The sequence below is a fragment of the Phyllobates terribilis genome, unplaced genomic scaffold (assembly GCF_046119375.1).
Source record: "Phyllobates terribilis strain yellow unplaced genomic scaffold, ASM4611937v1 Scaffold_2__4_contigs__length_985480577, whole genome shotgun sequence".
NCBI lineage: Eukaryota > Metazoa > Chordata > Amphibia > Anura > Dendrobatidae > Phyllobates > Phyllobates terribilis.
Window position 1 is genome coordinate 642,508,624 of NW_027362762.1, and position 17,237 is coordinate 642,525,860.

At 47.4% G+C, this 17,237-nt stretch overlaps 1 protein-coding gene across 1 annotated transcript in view; it reads right to left on the reverse strand.

Annotated features, from left to right (window-relative positions):
* The window catches only part of CNKSR1 (connector enhancer of kinase suppressor of Ras 1), a 73,921-nt gene extending 66,924 nt beyond the window's left edge, over positions 1-6,997 (reverse strand). The window contains exons 1-3 of the mRNA XM_073666628.1: positions 6,867-6,997; positions 6,575-6,732; positions 4,861-5,063 (exon numbers count right to left, since the gene is read on the reverse strand). Of these exons, the coding sequence (XP_073522729.1) occupies positions 4,861-5,063; positions 6,575-6,732; positions 6,867-6,918 (413 nt within the window). The 5' untranslated portion in view covers positions 6,919-6,997. The remainder of the gene's footprint in view (positions 1-4,860; positions 5,064-6,574; positions 6,733-6,866) is intronic.
* Positions 6,998-17,237: the final 10,240 nt, after the last annotated feature.

A 17,237-nucleotide genomic window follows, 5' to 3' on the forward strand; every position in this document is an offset into this window, starting at 1 on the left:
TCATTACAGGTGGAAGAAGGGCGATTCCGGCACTCAAACAGGAAAGGGTTCTTCTCAGTCAGATTGTGGAATGCCCTACCACAAGAGGTAGTAATGGCAGATACTATAACAGCGTTCAAAAAGGGCTGGACGATTTCCTCAATACACAACATTGTGGGTTACAGTTAAATTAGACAAAATGTTGTTACACCTATAGTAGTACATTAGATCCAGGGTTCTAGGACAGATCGCCTTTTCTCGGGGGCAAGAAGGAATTTTTCCCCGTGATGCAAATTGGCTGAATGTATCCTGGGGTTTTTTGCCTTCTTCTGGATCAACAGATTTAGGTACAGGAATTTTAGTAATACAAAAAAATAAAACCGTATTTTTCGGACTGTAAGACGCACTTTTTTTCTCCAAAATGTTAGAGGAAAGTGGGGGGTGCGTCTTATAGTCCAAACATATATTCGGCTGTGGGTGGTGGAGGGCTGAGGGGAAACGGCAGCGGGGGATGAGCGGGGCACAGGAGGCAGCAGCCACCTGCTGCAGCCTACACTGTGCCCGCTATTAAAGAAAATGAATATTCACTGCTCCCCACGCTCATGGGCGTGGGGAGCAGTGAATATTCATTTTCCTTAATTGTCGGCACACTGTGCCTGTAGCTCGGCTCCTGGTAAGTATGGCAACCTTCTTCCCTCATCCAGGTATGTATGGCCACCCTCATCCCTCTTCCTAGTATGTATTGCACCCTTCATCCCTGTATATATGGCCCCCCTCATCCTGGTATGCTTGGCACCTCTTGATCCCCGTCGGTCTGCACAGAAAAAAAAAAAATTATACTCACCTCCTCTCTCCTCCAGCGCTGTGTCCAGCTCTGTGCCGGAATAGTCACTGCTACCCACGCCGGGACTGCGTGCATGGGGAGCAGTGACCATTCATTCTCCCTAATAGCGCGCACGCTGTAGCGCGGCTCCTGCTGCACTCGGCTATCAGTGTGCCCGCTATTAAAAGCCATGAATATTCACCACTCCCATGGGTGTGGTGAATATTGATGGAATTTAATAGCGGGCACGCTGACCGCAGAGTGGCAGCAGGAACCGCGCTGCAGCTACAGCGTGCGCGCGCTATTAGGGAGAATGAATGGTCACTGCTCCCCACGCAGTACGGCGTGGGGAGCAGTGACTATTCCGGCACAGCATCTCGTTGTGTGAGATAACTGCCATGCGCTGCTCACACAGTGAGAACCCTGAGGAGACAGAGCGGAACACAGCGATGGAGGAGAGGAGGTGAGCATATTTGTTTATTTTTTTTCTGTGCAGAGTGACGGGGGAACAGGGGATGCCAAGCATACCAGGATGAGGGGGGCCATACATACAGGGATGAGAGGTGCCATACATATCAGGAAGAGGAATGAAGGTGCCAAACTTACCAGGATGGGTGTGAGGGGGGGTGGGGCATACATAACAGGATGAAGGATGCCATACATACCAGGAAGAGGGATGAGGGGGGCCATGCATGCCAGGATGGTGGATTGGGGTGCTATGCATACCAGGATGGGGATGAGGGCCATGTATAACAGGAAGGAGCGGGCCATGTATAACAGGATGGGGGATATTAACAGAATTGGGGGACATTACCCCTATAACAGTGTCAGCAGGAGTCCCCATACCCTTTAAGCAAAAAATGTAGTTACGATGCCCTGTTAAGTTTTTTTTTCTATTTTCCTCCTCTAAAATCTAGGTGCGTCTTATAGTCCGAAAAATACGGTAATTAAAAATTATAAACTGGTTCATTTGTAATTATAATAGTGCAGTAATGAAAATACATTTGTAAGGCCCAGTTCGAGTAAGTTAGTGTAGGGAGTACAATTGGGGGAGTAAGGTTGAACTTGATGGACCTAGGTCTTTATTCAACCTATGTTACTATGTTAAATAATATAGAGCTATGTTCAGATAAATGGAGTTTTGGTCTGTATGTGCAACCAATGGAAACTGAAACCAATGTACTATTAAAGCACAAGGCAGTAATGAGTTAATAAACTCTCAGAATCCTGTAAGCACTTGATAATGCAGGACAGTCTTACTACATTGCATTTGCTCTGGTTGTCAAAATCTAGCAGTGCTATAAATTTCTAGAGGAGAGGCCAAGTAAATCTCGGAAAGAATGCAGCTGAATATTACAATCTGGCAGGTCATTTCAGTGACCTCTTGGATGCAAAACTTGCCGAGCTCGATCAAACAGTCTGGTAAATTAGCTGGTTGTTATAAAGAAAAATAGAATAAAATATTTTCAATTTGTAGACATAAAAGAAAAAAAAAAAAATTCAACAAAAAGTAACAGACTTCTGACAAAGTTAGGAATATTTGGCTTTTGGGTGCAATTTATGAAAACGGTAAAAAGGTTACGCTACAGTGATATTTTATCATGTAATTAGATCATTTAAGTAGAGGCATGCAATGGTGATTTCATTTCCTCATCTCAAACTATTTATTGAAACAAAAGCTAAATACAGTGGTGGGTTATACCCCCCCAAAAAAATGTTAATGTCTCAATAACTTGTGACGTAGCCTTAAGCATCAATTACAGCTTGACAACAATATCTCGTGCTGTTAACAAGTGGTTATTGTCGGCTAAGGCATGACATCCTGCTCTTCTTGAAGGGTGGTCCTCAGGTCATTGAGGTTTTGGGATACAGCGTTATGACCTTCTGCACGGCGACGCAGCTGATCCCATAGGATTTCTTTGGTATTCAGGTCTGGAGAAAGTGCAGACCACTCCATTTGAGGCACCCTGGAGCATTGTCAACCATGACGATGAAATTAGGCCTGTGTTCACGTTCAGTTCAATTACTGGATTAATGTTATAAGGAGTTCAGGCTTGTCAATGTACCATTCACAAAATGTAGGGCAGTTCTATATGGACTAGACACATCTGCCCACACTAACTCTACCACCACCAAAGGCTCGTCTGGTGACAACAGTGGCTGATGCATAGCGCTCTTCTTGAGGTCTCCAACATTGCTGGCGCCCATCAATTCTGCTCAGCGTGAAGCAACTTTTGTCAGTGAACGGCACTGCGACCCACTGATCCCTTATCTAGCATAGATGGTGCCTGTATCTGGTGGTGTGGTCAGGTACCCTTGCAGGTCCATCTAGCACACAGACCACGCTGATGTAAATGGTTTGAATGGCCTGACATGACACTTGGGTACCTCATGCGCCTGGAGATGCGTGGCATTCATCATCCGGTTCCTAAGAGCATTGTTCACAATGAAGCGGTCATCAGTGTGGGATGTGACCAAAGGGCGTCCACTTCTCTCTCTGTGACTCTTCCAGTCTCTCTATATCGCTGTTGCAACCTGCTGATGACTCTGACACTGTAAACTCAGTGGTCACTTCCATCTGAGAACATCCTGCTACAAGCCTTACAATGGCGAGGTGTTCATCAATTGTTAGGTGTCATCTTATGATGTCAAAATGTGAACAGCATGGTGGAGGACTGTTTAAATGCCAATTCTAATTATACCCAAAGTTTATCAGGCAATTCATTGATCAAACAGATGTTGTGAATTTTGCCATTAAGCTCCTTGTTAGAGAACAGCAAGTTGTGTAAAAAGTACTGAAACATTGAACAGCTGGAAATGTAAATTCACAAGTTTACAGACGGTCACAATAAGTTCACCTGAAAAGGTTAGACTGCATTTTAGGATCGTCCTGAAGTTTCACCCAAAAGCCAAACAACCCTAACTTTTTGTGAGTACTGCATTTCCCGTTACACTTCTAAAACAGTAACATACGGCAACACCTTTCAGTGTGATATCAAACGGGGTGTCAATCGAGCAAAAAATATGCAGATTTTGATATATGCCAGTTCAGCACTTTTGATTTTTTTTGGATTTGTTTTCCCGTTTTATGGCACTCCCCCATTCAATCAGAAGTAAATGAATCCTAAAAGGTGGGGCGAGGTCAACCATAGCCTACCAGATATAATAAAAGTTATGCCAGAAATTGGTAAAACTATATCGGAAATAGTATAGATTTTAGTTTGTAGAGTAGACAGTTCGAGGTGACAGATCTATTAAAAATAGTGTTCAATTGTCAATAATATTGTGTGTCTTATTCCATTACCCCTTCTTAAATGCGATAGCACCTCAGATAATAAAAAACACTTTATACTCACCTCCCCCACCAATGCCATGTCTCCCAGTGCTTGAATGACATTTGTTATGTCACATGAAAGCTGCAGCCCATCAACGGACACCAATGGGCAGCAGCACGCAGACATGAGGAAAGCGAGTGCTACAGTCCCTTAGCGGCCGCTGACAGGCTGCAGCGGTCATGTGACAATGTCAAGTGAGCACTGGGAGACCATGCAGAGACATCACCGGGTGCTGATAGAGGTGTGGAGTACATGGTGTTTTATGTTAAACTGCAGAATACAGCAGGGGTTGTCTGAGTTGTGGATAACACCTTTAAGACTAATGTATGTAAAGGCAGCCTAATAAATCTTGCTCCCTTCCCCAGTACTAAAAGGTCAATTTCAGAAGAAACCAGCATCCCAGTATGAGAAAGTGAGCGTGCTCAGCAGGTTAGGATTTAATGGGTATTTCTGCTGCAGAATATGTCAGGCATGTTATTAAGAATTTTATTTCTATAGTGCTAACATATTCCGCAGCGCTTTACAATTATTTTACAAAATATTACTGAATGTGCACGAACCAATCACTGTGTAACGTTATGATACATGGCAAGTAAATATTTCTATGCCACCATACGCTAAGCAGATTTTCCTTTCCATCACTTTCTAATAGGTGTAGAGCAGATTCCCAGCAAAGCAGTGCTGCAGCCGTTCATTCCTAGGATTCCTTAGATCCCCAAATACCTGTTAAGCCAGGAGAAGAGGCCTCGTGCCGCAGATACAATGTCTATGATGCAGGCCAGCTGCTTCTGGGTGGGAGACAGCGCCAGGGACTGGGAAGCTGAAGAGGCCTTCCTGAGGCTGAGGATGTGCGAGCAAAACGATTGGGAGACGCGATGCAGCTTATCAGTGAGGGTCCTCAGAGTTTCACTGTGTAATTCATAGTGCTAAAAAAGAAGAAGAGGTCACGTCAGCAATAGCAGAACACAACATTAAAAAGGGAGGTTACAAAAAGAATCAAAAATCAGTTTACATAGGCAACAGCAATAAATAAAACATGCTGGTGTGTGTATATATATATATATATGCACCAAAGAATTAAAAGGGCTTTCCACAGCCACGGTTTAAAAACAACAAAATAAAACTTAGAATTAAACACCCTCCCCAGGTCCAGTGCAGAGTATCCTCCACTGCTCTTGGGGTCTGTTACTGTCAACAGCACTGCAGACAATCAGAGCTCAGCGGCGCTGCCAGAGTTGACAGTATGACACCCAAAGCTGCTGAACATACTGATTGGCTGCAGAGCTGTCGACGTGTTGTCAGTGCTGCAAACAATAACAGACACTAGGAGTAGCAGAGATTCAGCGTCGGACCTGGGGACAAGGAGTAAAGATTTGTTTAAAAGAAAAACTGTGGCTTTGGAAATGGGATTTATGAAAGTGAAAACCCCCTTTAAATATCCTGAACGGTGTTTCAGTCCGTGTGTACAACCAATGTAAACTGACCAATGCAAGTCTATGCGAGCGCAATATGAAAGCACACAAAAGAAAATCCTGCACTAGTGGGGTCCATTTTATGGAAATCTTAATAGGAAATAAACAACTAACATCAGAACAATGATCACTATATTATCCCATTATTAGGGTGAATCTACGGCCGGCACACCTGGGGATATGTCCCAGAGCAGTGCGTTTATCACAGTGTTCTCCAGGCTGATATCAGTATTTATTGACCGGAGTGAGATTTGCGCTGCTGAAGGGTTAATCTCAGATGTAGATATCAAGAACGGCTTGGTTTTTACTGACAGCAATCAGAGGTCTTCAAGATGACGTGGAATAAAGAACAACCAACATGGTTTCATCAAAGGGACTTTACACTTTCGGGAATGTGGACCCCCAAATGCTCTCATATATGTAACGGAGCGTGCTGTCACCCTGCCCACGTGCTGCCGCAGCGGTGGATAGTGATTGGCTACAGCGGTGATGTGGGCCGAGCTCAGCATCTACCGGCTGCATCCGCTGGACCCTGGGAAGGGTGAGCACCTGCTCAAAGTGGAAATCCCCTCTAAATATTTCCATAGGGCAAGGAAAAAAGAATTGCCTGTGAATTTCTGAAGCTCCTGTGCTGTGATCCTGTATAAGGGGTCCTCGACAACTTCAGGAACGGTGTTTTAGCTGGAGACTAATGAAATATCTAACGGCTGTACATACTAGGCACTATACCCCCTCCATAAAGAACAGCGCCCTCCCCCCACAACACGGGGTGCTCCACCATCTGGACACCAGGGCCCAGGTGAGCGGACCCCTGATCTGCTGAGCGGACCCCTGATCTGCTGAGCGGACCCCTGATCTGCTGAGCGGACCCCTGATCTGCTGAGCGGACCCCCGATCTGCTGAGCGGACCCCCGATCTGCTGAGCGGACATGCCCTTGGACCCTTCAGCATTATTACATCCTTACCAAGGCGCACAGCTGCTCCACAGCTTCCAGAAAGACCTCCTGGTGTCCAATGCTCCGGACTCCGAGGGCATCCAGGTGCTGAGGGGACAGGTCCAGCAGCTTCTGCCCAGAGATACTCCAGCCCTGGAAGGGGTAATGCTGGACTGCGGGGTCCAGACCTGCGGAGAATACACATAGTGCAGTGATCAGTCACCTCCCGCCCACCAGGGCTTTACCAGCGCTCCAATACAAGCTAGGACGAGGTGCACAGCTCATACAGCCCGGTGTGCAGAGTGCCGCCTCCTGTACTCACCCTCTAAGTAGCCACTGACGGTGTCCGGAGACCATGAAGAAATGAGTTCCATACTAACTCCCGCACTTCCTGGCGGACCACCCTGCTGACGTCACGCAGGTGAGGTGAGAGGCGGCGCCTGTGACCACGCCCCTCCGCACTGACTGGAGCCGGGACTATTCTCTGTACGTGGGGCTAGTACGGTCCTGCTGCATTCCTGCGCCGCGGCAGCACGCACGGAGACTGGCAATGTCCTGGCTCTGGGGTTCCATTCATTCCCTCTATGTGCTGGGAAGATTGGAATAATAAACTTCTTTTTTATGTACAATGTCTCATTTTACTTTTGGTTTCCATCCCCCAACCTCACCATTAAAGTAATGCAGAATAAAATCACATAGAACATTAGTAAAGGCACAGATATGGGGTCACTGTATGGCCAGCACGGTTATGGGGCACTGCGTGGCTGGCACAGTTATGGGGGCACTTCATGGCTGGCACAGTTACAGGGCACTGCATGGCCGGCATGGTTATGGGTGCACTGTGTGGCTGGCACAGTTATGGGGGCACTGTGTGGCTAGCACGGTTATGGGGCACTGCGTGGCTGGCACAGTTATGGGGGCACTTCATGGCTGGCACAGTTACAGGGCACTGCATGGCCGGCATGGTTATGGGTGCACTGTGTGGCTGGCACAGTTATGGGGGCACTGTGTGGCTAGCACGGTTATGGGGCACTGCGTGGCTGGCACAGTTATGGGGGCACTTCATGGCTGGCACAGTTACAGGGCACTGCATGGCCGGCATGGTTATGGGTGCACTGTGTGGCTGGCACAGTTATGGGGGCACTGTGTGGCAGGCACAGTTATGGGGGCACTGTGTGACTAGCACGGTTATGGGGGCACTGTGTGGCTGGCACAGTTATGGGGGCACTGTGTGGCTAGCACGGTTATGGGGGCACTGTGTGGCTGGCCCAGTTATGGGGGCACCGTGTGGCTGGCACAGTTATGGGGGCACTGTGTGGCTAGCACGGTTATGGGGGCACTGTGTGGCTGGCCCAGTTATGGGGGCACTGTGTGGCTGGCACGGTTATGGGGGCACTATGTGGCTGGCACGGTTATGAGGGCACTGTGTGGCTGGCCCAGTTATGGGGGCACTGTGTGGCTGGCACGGTTATGGGGGCACTGTGTGGCTGGCCCAGTTATGGGGCCACTGTGTGGCTGGCATGGTTATAAGGGCACTGCGTGGCTGGCCTGGTTATGGGGACACTGCGTGGCTGGCATGGTTATAGGGGCACTGTGTGGCTGGCACGGTTATGGGGGCACTGTGTGGCTGGCACAGTTATGGGGGCACTGTGTGGCAGGCACAGTTATGGGGGCACTGTGTGGCTAGCACGGTTATGGGGCACTGCGTGGCTGGCACAGTTATGGGGGCACTTCATGACTGGCACAGTTACAGGGCACTGCATGGCCGGCATGGTTATGGGGGCACTGTGTGGCTGGCACAGTTATGGGGGCACTGTGTGGCTAGCACGGTTATGGGGCACTGCGTGGCTGGCACAGTTATGGGGGCACTTCATGGCTGGCACAGTTACAGGGCACTGCATGGCCGGCATGGTTATGGGTGCACTGTGTGGCTGGCACAGTTATGGGGGCACTGTGTGGCAGGCACAGTTATGGGGGCACTGTGTGACTAGCACGGTTATGGGGGCACTGTGTGGCTGGCACAGTTATGGGGGCACTGTGTGGCTAGCACGGTTATGGGGGCACTGTGTGGCTGGCCCAGTTATGGGGGCACCGTGTGGCTGGCACAGTTATGGGGGCACTGTGTGGCTAGCACGGTTATGGGGGCACTGTGTGGCTGGCCCAGTTATGGGGGCACTGTGTGGCTGGCACGGTTATGGGGGCACTATGTGGCTGGCACGGTTATGAGGGCACTGTGTGGCTGGCACAGTTATGGGGGCACTGTGTGGCTGGCACGGTTATGGGGGCACTGTGTGGCTGGCCCAGTTATGGGGCCACTGTGTGGCTGGCATGGTTATAAGGGCACTGCGTGGCTGGCCTGGTTATGGGGACACTGCGTGGCTGGCATGGTTATAGGGGCACTGTGTGGCTGGCACGGTTATGGGGGCACTGTGTGGCTGGCACAGTTATGGGGGCACTGTGTGGCAGGCACAGTTATGGGGGCACTGTGTGGCTAGCACGGTTATGGGGCACTGCGTGGCTGGCACAGTTATGGGGGCACTTCATGACTGGCACAGTTACAGGGCACTGCATGGCCGGCATGGTTATGGGGGCACTGTGTGGCTGGCCCAGTTATGGGGGCACCGTGTGGCTGGCACAGTTATGGGGGCACTGTGTGGCTAGCACGGTTATGGGGGCACTGTGTGGCTGGCCCAGTTATGGGGGCACTGTGTGGCTGGCATGGTTGTGGGGGCACTATGTGGCTGGCACGGTTATGAGGGCACTGTGTGGCTGGCCCAGTTATGGGGGCACTGTGTGGCTGGCATGGTAATAGGGGCACTGCGTGGCTGGCACGGTTATGGGGGCACTGTGTGGCTGGCCCAGTTATGGGGCCACTGTGTGGCTGGCATGGTTATAAGGGCACTGCGTGGCTGGCCTAGTTATGGGGACACTGCGTGGCTGGTATGGTTATAGGGGCACTGTGTGGCTGGCACGGTTATGGGGGCACTGCATGGCTGGGACAGTTATGGGGGCACTGTGTGGCTGGCACGGTTATGGGGGCATTTCGTGGCTGGCCCAGTTATGGGGGCACTGTGTGGCTGGCCCAGTTATGGGGGCACTGAGTGGCTGGCCCGGTTATGGGGGCACTGTGTGGCTGGCCTGGTTATGGGGGCACTGTGTGGCTGGCATGGTTATAAGAGCACTGCGTGGCTGGCATGGTTATAGGAGCACTGTGTGGCTGGCACGGTTATGGGGGCACTACGTGGCTGGCACCGTTATGGGGGCACTGTGTGGCTGGCACGGTTATGGGGGCACTACGTGGCTGGCACGGTTATGGGGGCACTGTGTGGCTGGCACGGTTATGGGGGGCACTGCGTGGCTGGCCCGGTTATGGGGGCACTGTGTGGCTGGCACGGTTATGGGGGCACTATGTGGCTGGCACGGTTATGGGGGCACTGTGTGGCTGGCACGGTTATGGGGGCACTGTGTGGCTGGCATGGTTATAGGGTCACTGTGTGGCTGTCACGGTTATGGGGGCACTGCGTGGCTGGCACAGTTATGGGGCCACTGTGTGGCTGGCATGGTTATAAGGTCACTGCGTGGCTGGCATGGTTATAGGGGCACTGTGTGGCTGGCACAGTTATGGGGGCACTACGTGGCTGGCATGATTATAGGGGCACTGCGTGGCTGGCATGGCTATAGGGGCACTACGTGGCTGGCACGGTTATGGGGCACTGCGTGGCTGGCCCAGTTATGGGGGCACTGTGTGGCTGGCATGGTTATAGGGGCACTGTGTGGCTGGCACGGTTATGGGGGCCCTGCGTGGCTGGCACGGTTATGGGGGCACTGCGTGGCTGGCCCAGTTATGGAGGCACTGTGTGGCTGGCATGGTTATAGGGACACTGCTTGGCTGGCATGGTTGTGGGTTCACTGTGTGGCTGGCATGGTTATAGGGGCACTGCGTGGCTGGCACAGTTATGGGGGCACTGTGTGGCTGGCACGGTTATGGGGGCACTGTGTGGCTGGCACGGTTGTGGGGGCACTGTGTGGCTGGCATGGTTATGGGGGCACTGCGTGGCTGGCATGGTTATGGGGGCACTGTGTGGCTGGCATGGTTATGGGGGCACTGCGTGGCTGGCATGGTTATGGGGGCACTGTGTGGCTGGCATGGTTATGGGGGCACTGCGTGGCTGGCACGGCTGTGGGCATGGCTTGAGCTCAGGTTTCCCAATTTATTTATTTTTCTAAAGCTTTTCCAAGAATCCACAGAGAGAACATTTTTTTCTAGAAACATTAGAAAACTATCCTGAAGGGTGAGGACTTCTGGTGCTCGGTGTCTGCCGGCTGCCGCCCATAATTCTGCTGAGACATCGGCTGCATTCACTGCCTATGGTGAAAGGACGATAATCACAATCAGAAAAATCTCTACAACTTGTTCCTGCTTCAAAACAAATCACATTTTTTGAACAGACAGGAAAATCTGTGCCCCAATTTTACAGACTATTGAGGAATTTCTGGACGGTTGGCAGCACTGACAGCACGGTAATGGCTGTACCTTCGTTTTCCGGGCACAAGCAGTGGTGTAACTTGAAGCTTGTGGGCCCCAATGCAAAATCTCCATCATGGCCCCTTCCTATCATGGGTCGTGTTATAGTACAGATCTTCAGATATGGGCCAAAGGGTGTGGTTGCAACCTCTGCACCTATTATTGTTACATCACTGGGCACAGGCCATCGATCCTGATACTAGGATTCCTATTATATGCGACTTAAAGAGTAACGTCACCCATCTGGGGCTGCCCCTAATGTCCCCCGAAAGGGCTGTTACACGCAGTGTGGGATCCCACACCCCTCAGCGGTCCCTCTCGTTGTGGAAGGGTGAGAACTCGCTCTTCATTCTAACCCAGCACTGCCACATACTTTACTATGATGTCACTTGGTGGTAACCGCTCTAATGATGTTGCCATTCAGTAACAGCTTAGTAAAGTGCACAGTAAGAGAGGCCATGGAGGGTTGCGGGATCCCATTGTGACGCTAGTCACTAATCACGGACAAGACGTGAGGATGGCTAATCAAACATTTTGTGGTCGGATACCAAGAGAGCACGTTGTAAGCTAAAGGGGAAAGACAAAGGTGAAGTCAGGTCACAGTTTGAGGTCAGAATACAAGGAAAATGGTAGATCAGAGCAAAGGGGCTAGGCAAACGGATGGTCAGAGCGAGGTCCAAGGTCAGGCAGCAATAGATCAACAAACAGAGCACTGAAATCCAAGACAAACATGCACCGCCAAGCAAATTCTACAATTGGCAGAGATCTGACTGACAGCTTAGCTAAGTAGCTGGATAATCACTAAGAACAGGGCACCTCTGAAGGAAGCTCAGCACATCCCTGCACTAGATTGGACGACTGAGCTGTCACTATGTCCAAGACACACTGAGCGGAGGAATCGTGACACCCATAATACAGAAGTTGGGCCAGACTTTTGGTAAAAGGTCTGTTTTTTTCAGGAAGACATTAGGGACACTTAGGACCTCTTTTTTAATAGATGATATTTAGAAAATTCAATAGTCTGAGGCTGTTTACTAATTTGTTAAAGGGAATCTGTCATGTTAGTTGAAAACAGTATCTGATCTGCAAACAAGAATGGACTGGGACTGAAATTCAGCCCTGGCATTTGAAAGCACACAGGCCTATGCCGGCTGCGTCCCCTTCCCCAGAATGGGGTCTCTATTAGTAATATTACCCTGCCTGTAGGAAATCAAGATTTACTATTAGCCCTATATTTGCATTAATTACCACATAAGATTTATTATTATTATTATTAATAATAGTAATAATACCACAATAATAATTTTGCAATATAACAGACAAATATCAACAGGCTATTATCAAATATTACCAGCATATATCGTAGTGATAATGCCACTAGGGCTGATATGACCACCATACAGTGACCATAATGGTAATATCAGATCGGGGCATACATATCATTGGAACAACCTGTGCAGCTGCCCATGGGCCCAAAGCAGGTGGAATCATGTATTTTGATGAGCTATTTGAAGGCAAGGGGCCCATATATTGTTCTGGCACAGGGGCCCTCTTCTGTATCAGTTCTACACCAGTGCTCTGCAGACCATATATGTGTGTACTGTACAGGCTGTAATCAGTGGTGAGCTCGCTGGTTGTTGTCATTCATTTTCCCTTTTGTTTTCCTTTTGGCCTGACCACCATGACCATTTTTTCTGTCTATTACTCATTCCAGCAAAGTGTAACACACAGACACATTTTTGCTTCCTGCTTTTCTATCATCCTCCTCACATTTCCTCACCATATAGTGCTATAACTAGTGATGAGCGAGAACCGTCATATTGGTAATCGCTATACTCGTAATGAGTACTTTGTAATAATCGCGTATTCGTTCCGAATAGCGAGTACAATGTAAGTCAATGGGAAATGCAAGTAATTTTCTGCTGAGCCCTACAAAGGGGTCTGGGGGCCTGAGGAAAAGGCTGAAATGGATGGGAAAGTGATGAAACAGAATGGGAAGAGCCTGGAGAATGTGCCTGCATGCATTTCTGACTCATATATGGTTTCTGGGAATAAGTTTGTTGCAGTATTACGCCACTTTTACAAACACACAAGAACAACTACCAAACCTAACCAAAATTGCATTTAACAGGCCAAAAAGGTTAAGAAACAGTTTTTTTCCTGCATAATCACTGGTATATAAGGCTAAATAAACCAGAGAAACCAAAAAAATATCCCTTTTAGCGTTTGTTCACACATACTATTATGGCTTTTTTTCACCTTTTACAATTGGGAGGGCCCTGACTTATACATTTTGTAAGTCCCTCTATCATACATCATTTTTAGATCGCTATTCCCCAGCACTTTACAAACACAGCTAGAACGTACCAGTAGGTATGTTGACCTTTGACCGAGAAAAATAAAGCTGCACTAGTCAACTAGATGACGAGCTCAAATATATCACTTGTGCAAGTCAATGGACTAAGGATATATGCTGCCCCCCCCCCAGGATGGGTTGGAGAAGCTTCTCCAAATGGCTCAGAGATTTTGATTGTCAATATTCCCCAGATTATATAGCAAGAGAAGACTTCTTGATACTGTACTACTTGGTCCAGTGCAGAATGTGCATTGTATTTCCAAAAATTACTCCTGGGGGCTGTGTCATAGGTGCAGGAAGATTCCATGACAAGGGCCTCCCTTGACAAACATTACCTACGATGGAGTACTGTAGTAGTTGTGGCCCTCAATTCAAGTTTTCAGAGGGCCATCAGTCGGTCATCAACAGTCAGTGTAAATTTCTATTGAATATGTGTCCGATCAGTCACAATGTGGCACAAGCCAGGCATGTTTTTTTGCCAAATAGGGTGACTGACAGTACATTTCTTTTGAATATGTATCCCCTATCTTAGTCACAATGTGGCATAAGCCAGGCATGTTTTTTTGCCAAATAGGGTGACTGACAGTACACAATGTGGCACAATCTGTGACAAGGGCCTCCAATGACAAATATTAGTTTGGTAGGACCACTGTACATTCCAGATTTGTCCACTGCACAATGTGCATAGGGTTTGTAAAAATTAGCCCTATGGGCTGAGTCATGGTTGATGCAGGAAGCCACCATCTCATTGGTCTCCAATCACAAATAGTAGTTAGGTTGGAGTAGGAATACTGTCCTGGTTTGTCCACTGCACAATGTGCATAGGGTTTGTAAAAATTAGCCCTAAGGGCTGAGTCATGGTTGACAAAGGAAGGAAACGGGTTTTTATGGGAAGGGGGTTACATTAACAGCAGTAGCATGAATCTGTATTTTTGGTGAATTTAGGTTGGCTTGCTGTTATCTGGAGGGATTACAAACTGTGGAGATATCCAGTCTTTGTTGAATTTAATCAGAGTAAGTCTGTCTGCATTTTCCGTGGAGAGGTGTGTGCGCCTATCAGTGATGATTGCCCCAGCGGAACTGAAAACACGCTCAGACACCACACTAGCAGCCGGGCAGGCCAGCACCTCCAATTCATATAAGGAGAGATCGGGCCAAGTGTTCAGCTTAGACACCCAATTATTAAAGGGAACTGAAGAGTCAGAAAGGACGCACGTATGGTCACTTAAGTACCCCTTGACCATGTTCTGCAACTTATCCCTCCTTGGCATTGTTACAGGCATAGATAGCGTTGGTGAGAGCACGGTTCAGATTGTTTAACACGTGCTTGTGTAACACAGGGACGGCACACCAGGCAAAATAGTGGCGGCTGGGAACACTGTATCGTGGGGCAGCCACAGCCAAGAGATCACGGAAAAACTGTGTTACCACAAGCTTAAACGACAACATCTCCACAGCTAGCAATTTGGCAATCTGCAAGTTTATTATTTGTGCCTGTGGGTGCGTGGCTGGGTATTTACTCTTTCTTTCCAAGCTCTCGGGCACAGACAATTGGACGCTTTGCTGGGACAAATGAAGTGGATGTGGTTGATGTTTGTTGTGTGTGAGCAACCACAGTTTGTGGGCAGAAGGTATGAGCGCCTGCTTCCTGAACAGCAGATTCTGAAGGACATAGCCCAGGCAACATGGCATTGGTTTGACCCGCAGATGCAGATTTGGTACCCTGGTGTTCCGCCCACCTACTGGGGTGCTTGGCTGCCATTTCGCATACTGGTGGTGCTTAGGTTGCCTCTGCCCTGGCCTCTGCTCAACTTGGTATGGCAGATGCTACAGACTACAATGTTTTTCTCTGAAGGACTTTCAGAAAAAAATTCCACACAGCAGCTGAACTCACCCCTTGCCCTGACTTGGTGCACAGTGGGGGGTGCTCTTGGGAACAGTTGACCCAGTTCTCACTCTGGGCAAACTACGACCCCTTGATGCCTGTGTTGGTGCTACATATCCATCTTCCTCTGTGTTGCTGTCATGGCTATGTGTGCCAACAGTCCAGGTCGGATCATTGGACTCATCATTGACCACCTCGTCTTATATCTCATCCTCCTTCCCAGTTGACATTGTAGGCTGACCTGATGACAACTGTGTGTCATCATCATCATCAGCTTCAATCAGTGAATATGAATAGCGGTACCAGAGCGCCAATAACAGGGCAAAAATATAAAAAGGACTGATTTATTAATACACACAACGCGTTTCGGTGGACACAGCCACCTTCATCAGGTGTGACAAGCAGCAAACAATTGATCCTTATATACATTTGACTAGGTATACAATTACTTAAAAGGGGCGGGGCCAGATGCAGAGTAATACCTCTATATTAACCCCTTGAGTTCATATATGCTCAATAGAGTAAAAAGGATTGTTATAAATTAATACCTAATGAAGCATATAGGGTTCTTATAAAAAGGATTCGCTGTATAAAAACTTGTGAATCCTATAATCATAATACTTAATAGGATATATTGTTATCTACCACCCTATATTTTATATTATAAAAAAAAAATAATAATAATTTTTACATACAACATAAAACAATGTATAAATATAAAGTTATAAAATTACAATCAGTTTCTATCATTATAATTAGGGAAAAGTAGACGAAGAAAGGAAAGAGAAAAAAAAAAAAAAAATTCCCCAAAAAAATTCCCAAAAAAGTTCCAAAATAAAAAAAAAAAAATTTTTTTAAATATTTTTTTTTTAATTTTTTCTCTTTTCTCCCTCTCCTCCCTCCTCCCTCCCTCTCTCTTTTCCCATCTTCCCTCCTTCTCTCTCTCCTCCCCCATATAAAAGATATATATAATAAATTTGCTAAAATATAAAAACAATTATTTAAAAAGTTGTCTTCTCTATATTAAGGTTCAAACCTTCAGGAGACAAGGTTCCCATTTTGAAAATCCAATAATTTTCACGTGTAATGAGACGATTTAGTCTATCAGGGTGTGTATCAACTATATGATCAATGATAGTTAGTTTTAGGTTATTAGGATTTTTTTGATGTTCTTTTAAGAAATGATTAGAAACACTATGTAGGGGAAAGCCGTTTCTAATGTGTTGGCGATGTTTATTTAATCTTGAGTGCATTTCCTGGATAGTGCGGCCAATGTATTGCAGGCCGCAGGTGCACTGGAGCAGATAGATCACATATGAGGACTGACATGTAAGTCTAAAGCGAATGGGATAGATCTCTCCAGTGACCGCAGAGACGAATGTTTTGGCTCCGTTATCAATGGATTGACAGCATAAGCATTTAGGGACGTTACATTTATAACATCCATTATTGCTAATAGGAGCTGAATTTAAATGGTTCGGTCTTCTACCAATAGTTGTATTGCTAGGGGCTATATAGTTTCCTAGATTTTTACTCCTCCGATATATGACATGAGGAAATTCCGGTAAATGACCAGTTAATATTGGATCATTACTTAAAATGAACCAGTATTTTTTTAATAAACTGGATAACACTTGCGTAGGTTTACCATAAGTAGTAATCAGATTTAAACTGAAATCGCTGTATGGCTCTTGGCTGGTATTCTTGGATTTGTTGATACACAAGTTCTGTGATAGGGATCTAGTTTTGGAGAAAGCATCCTTTAATAATTTCTGGGGGTATCCCTTAGCTCTAAAACGTTTTTGCAAAACCTTAGATTCCAGAAAAAAATCCGAATCATGTGTACAATTTTTTCTGACACGCCAATATTGACCGTATGGAATATTTCTAATCCAGCTGGGTAGATGGCCACTGTCAAATTCAAGAT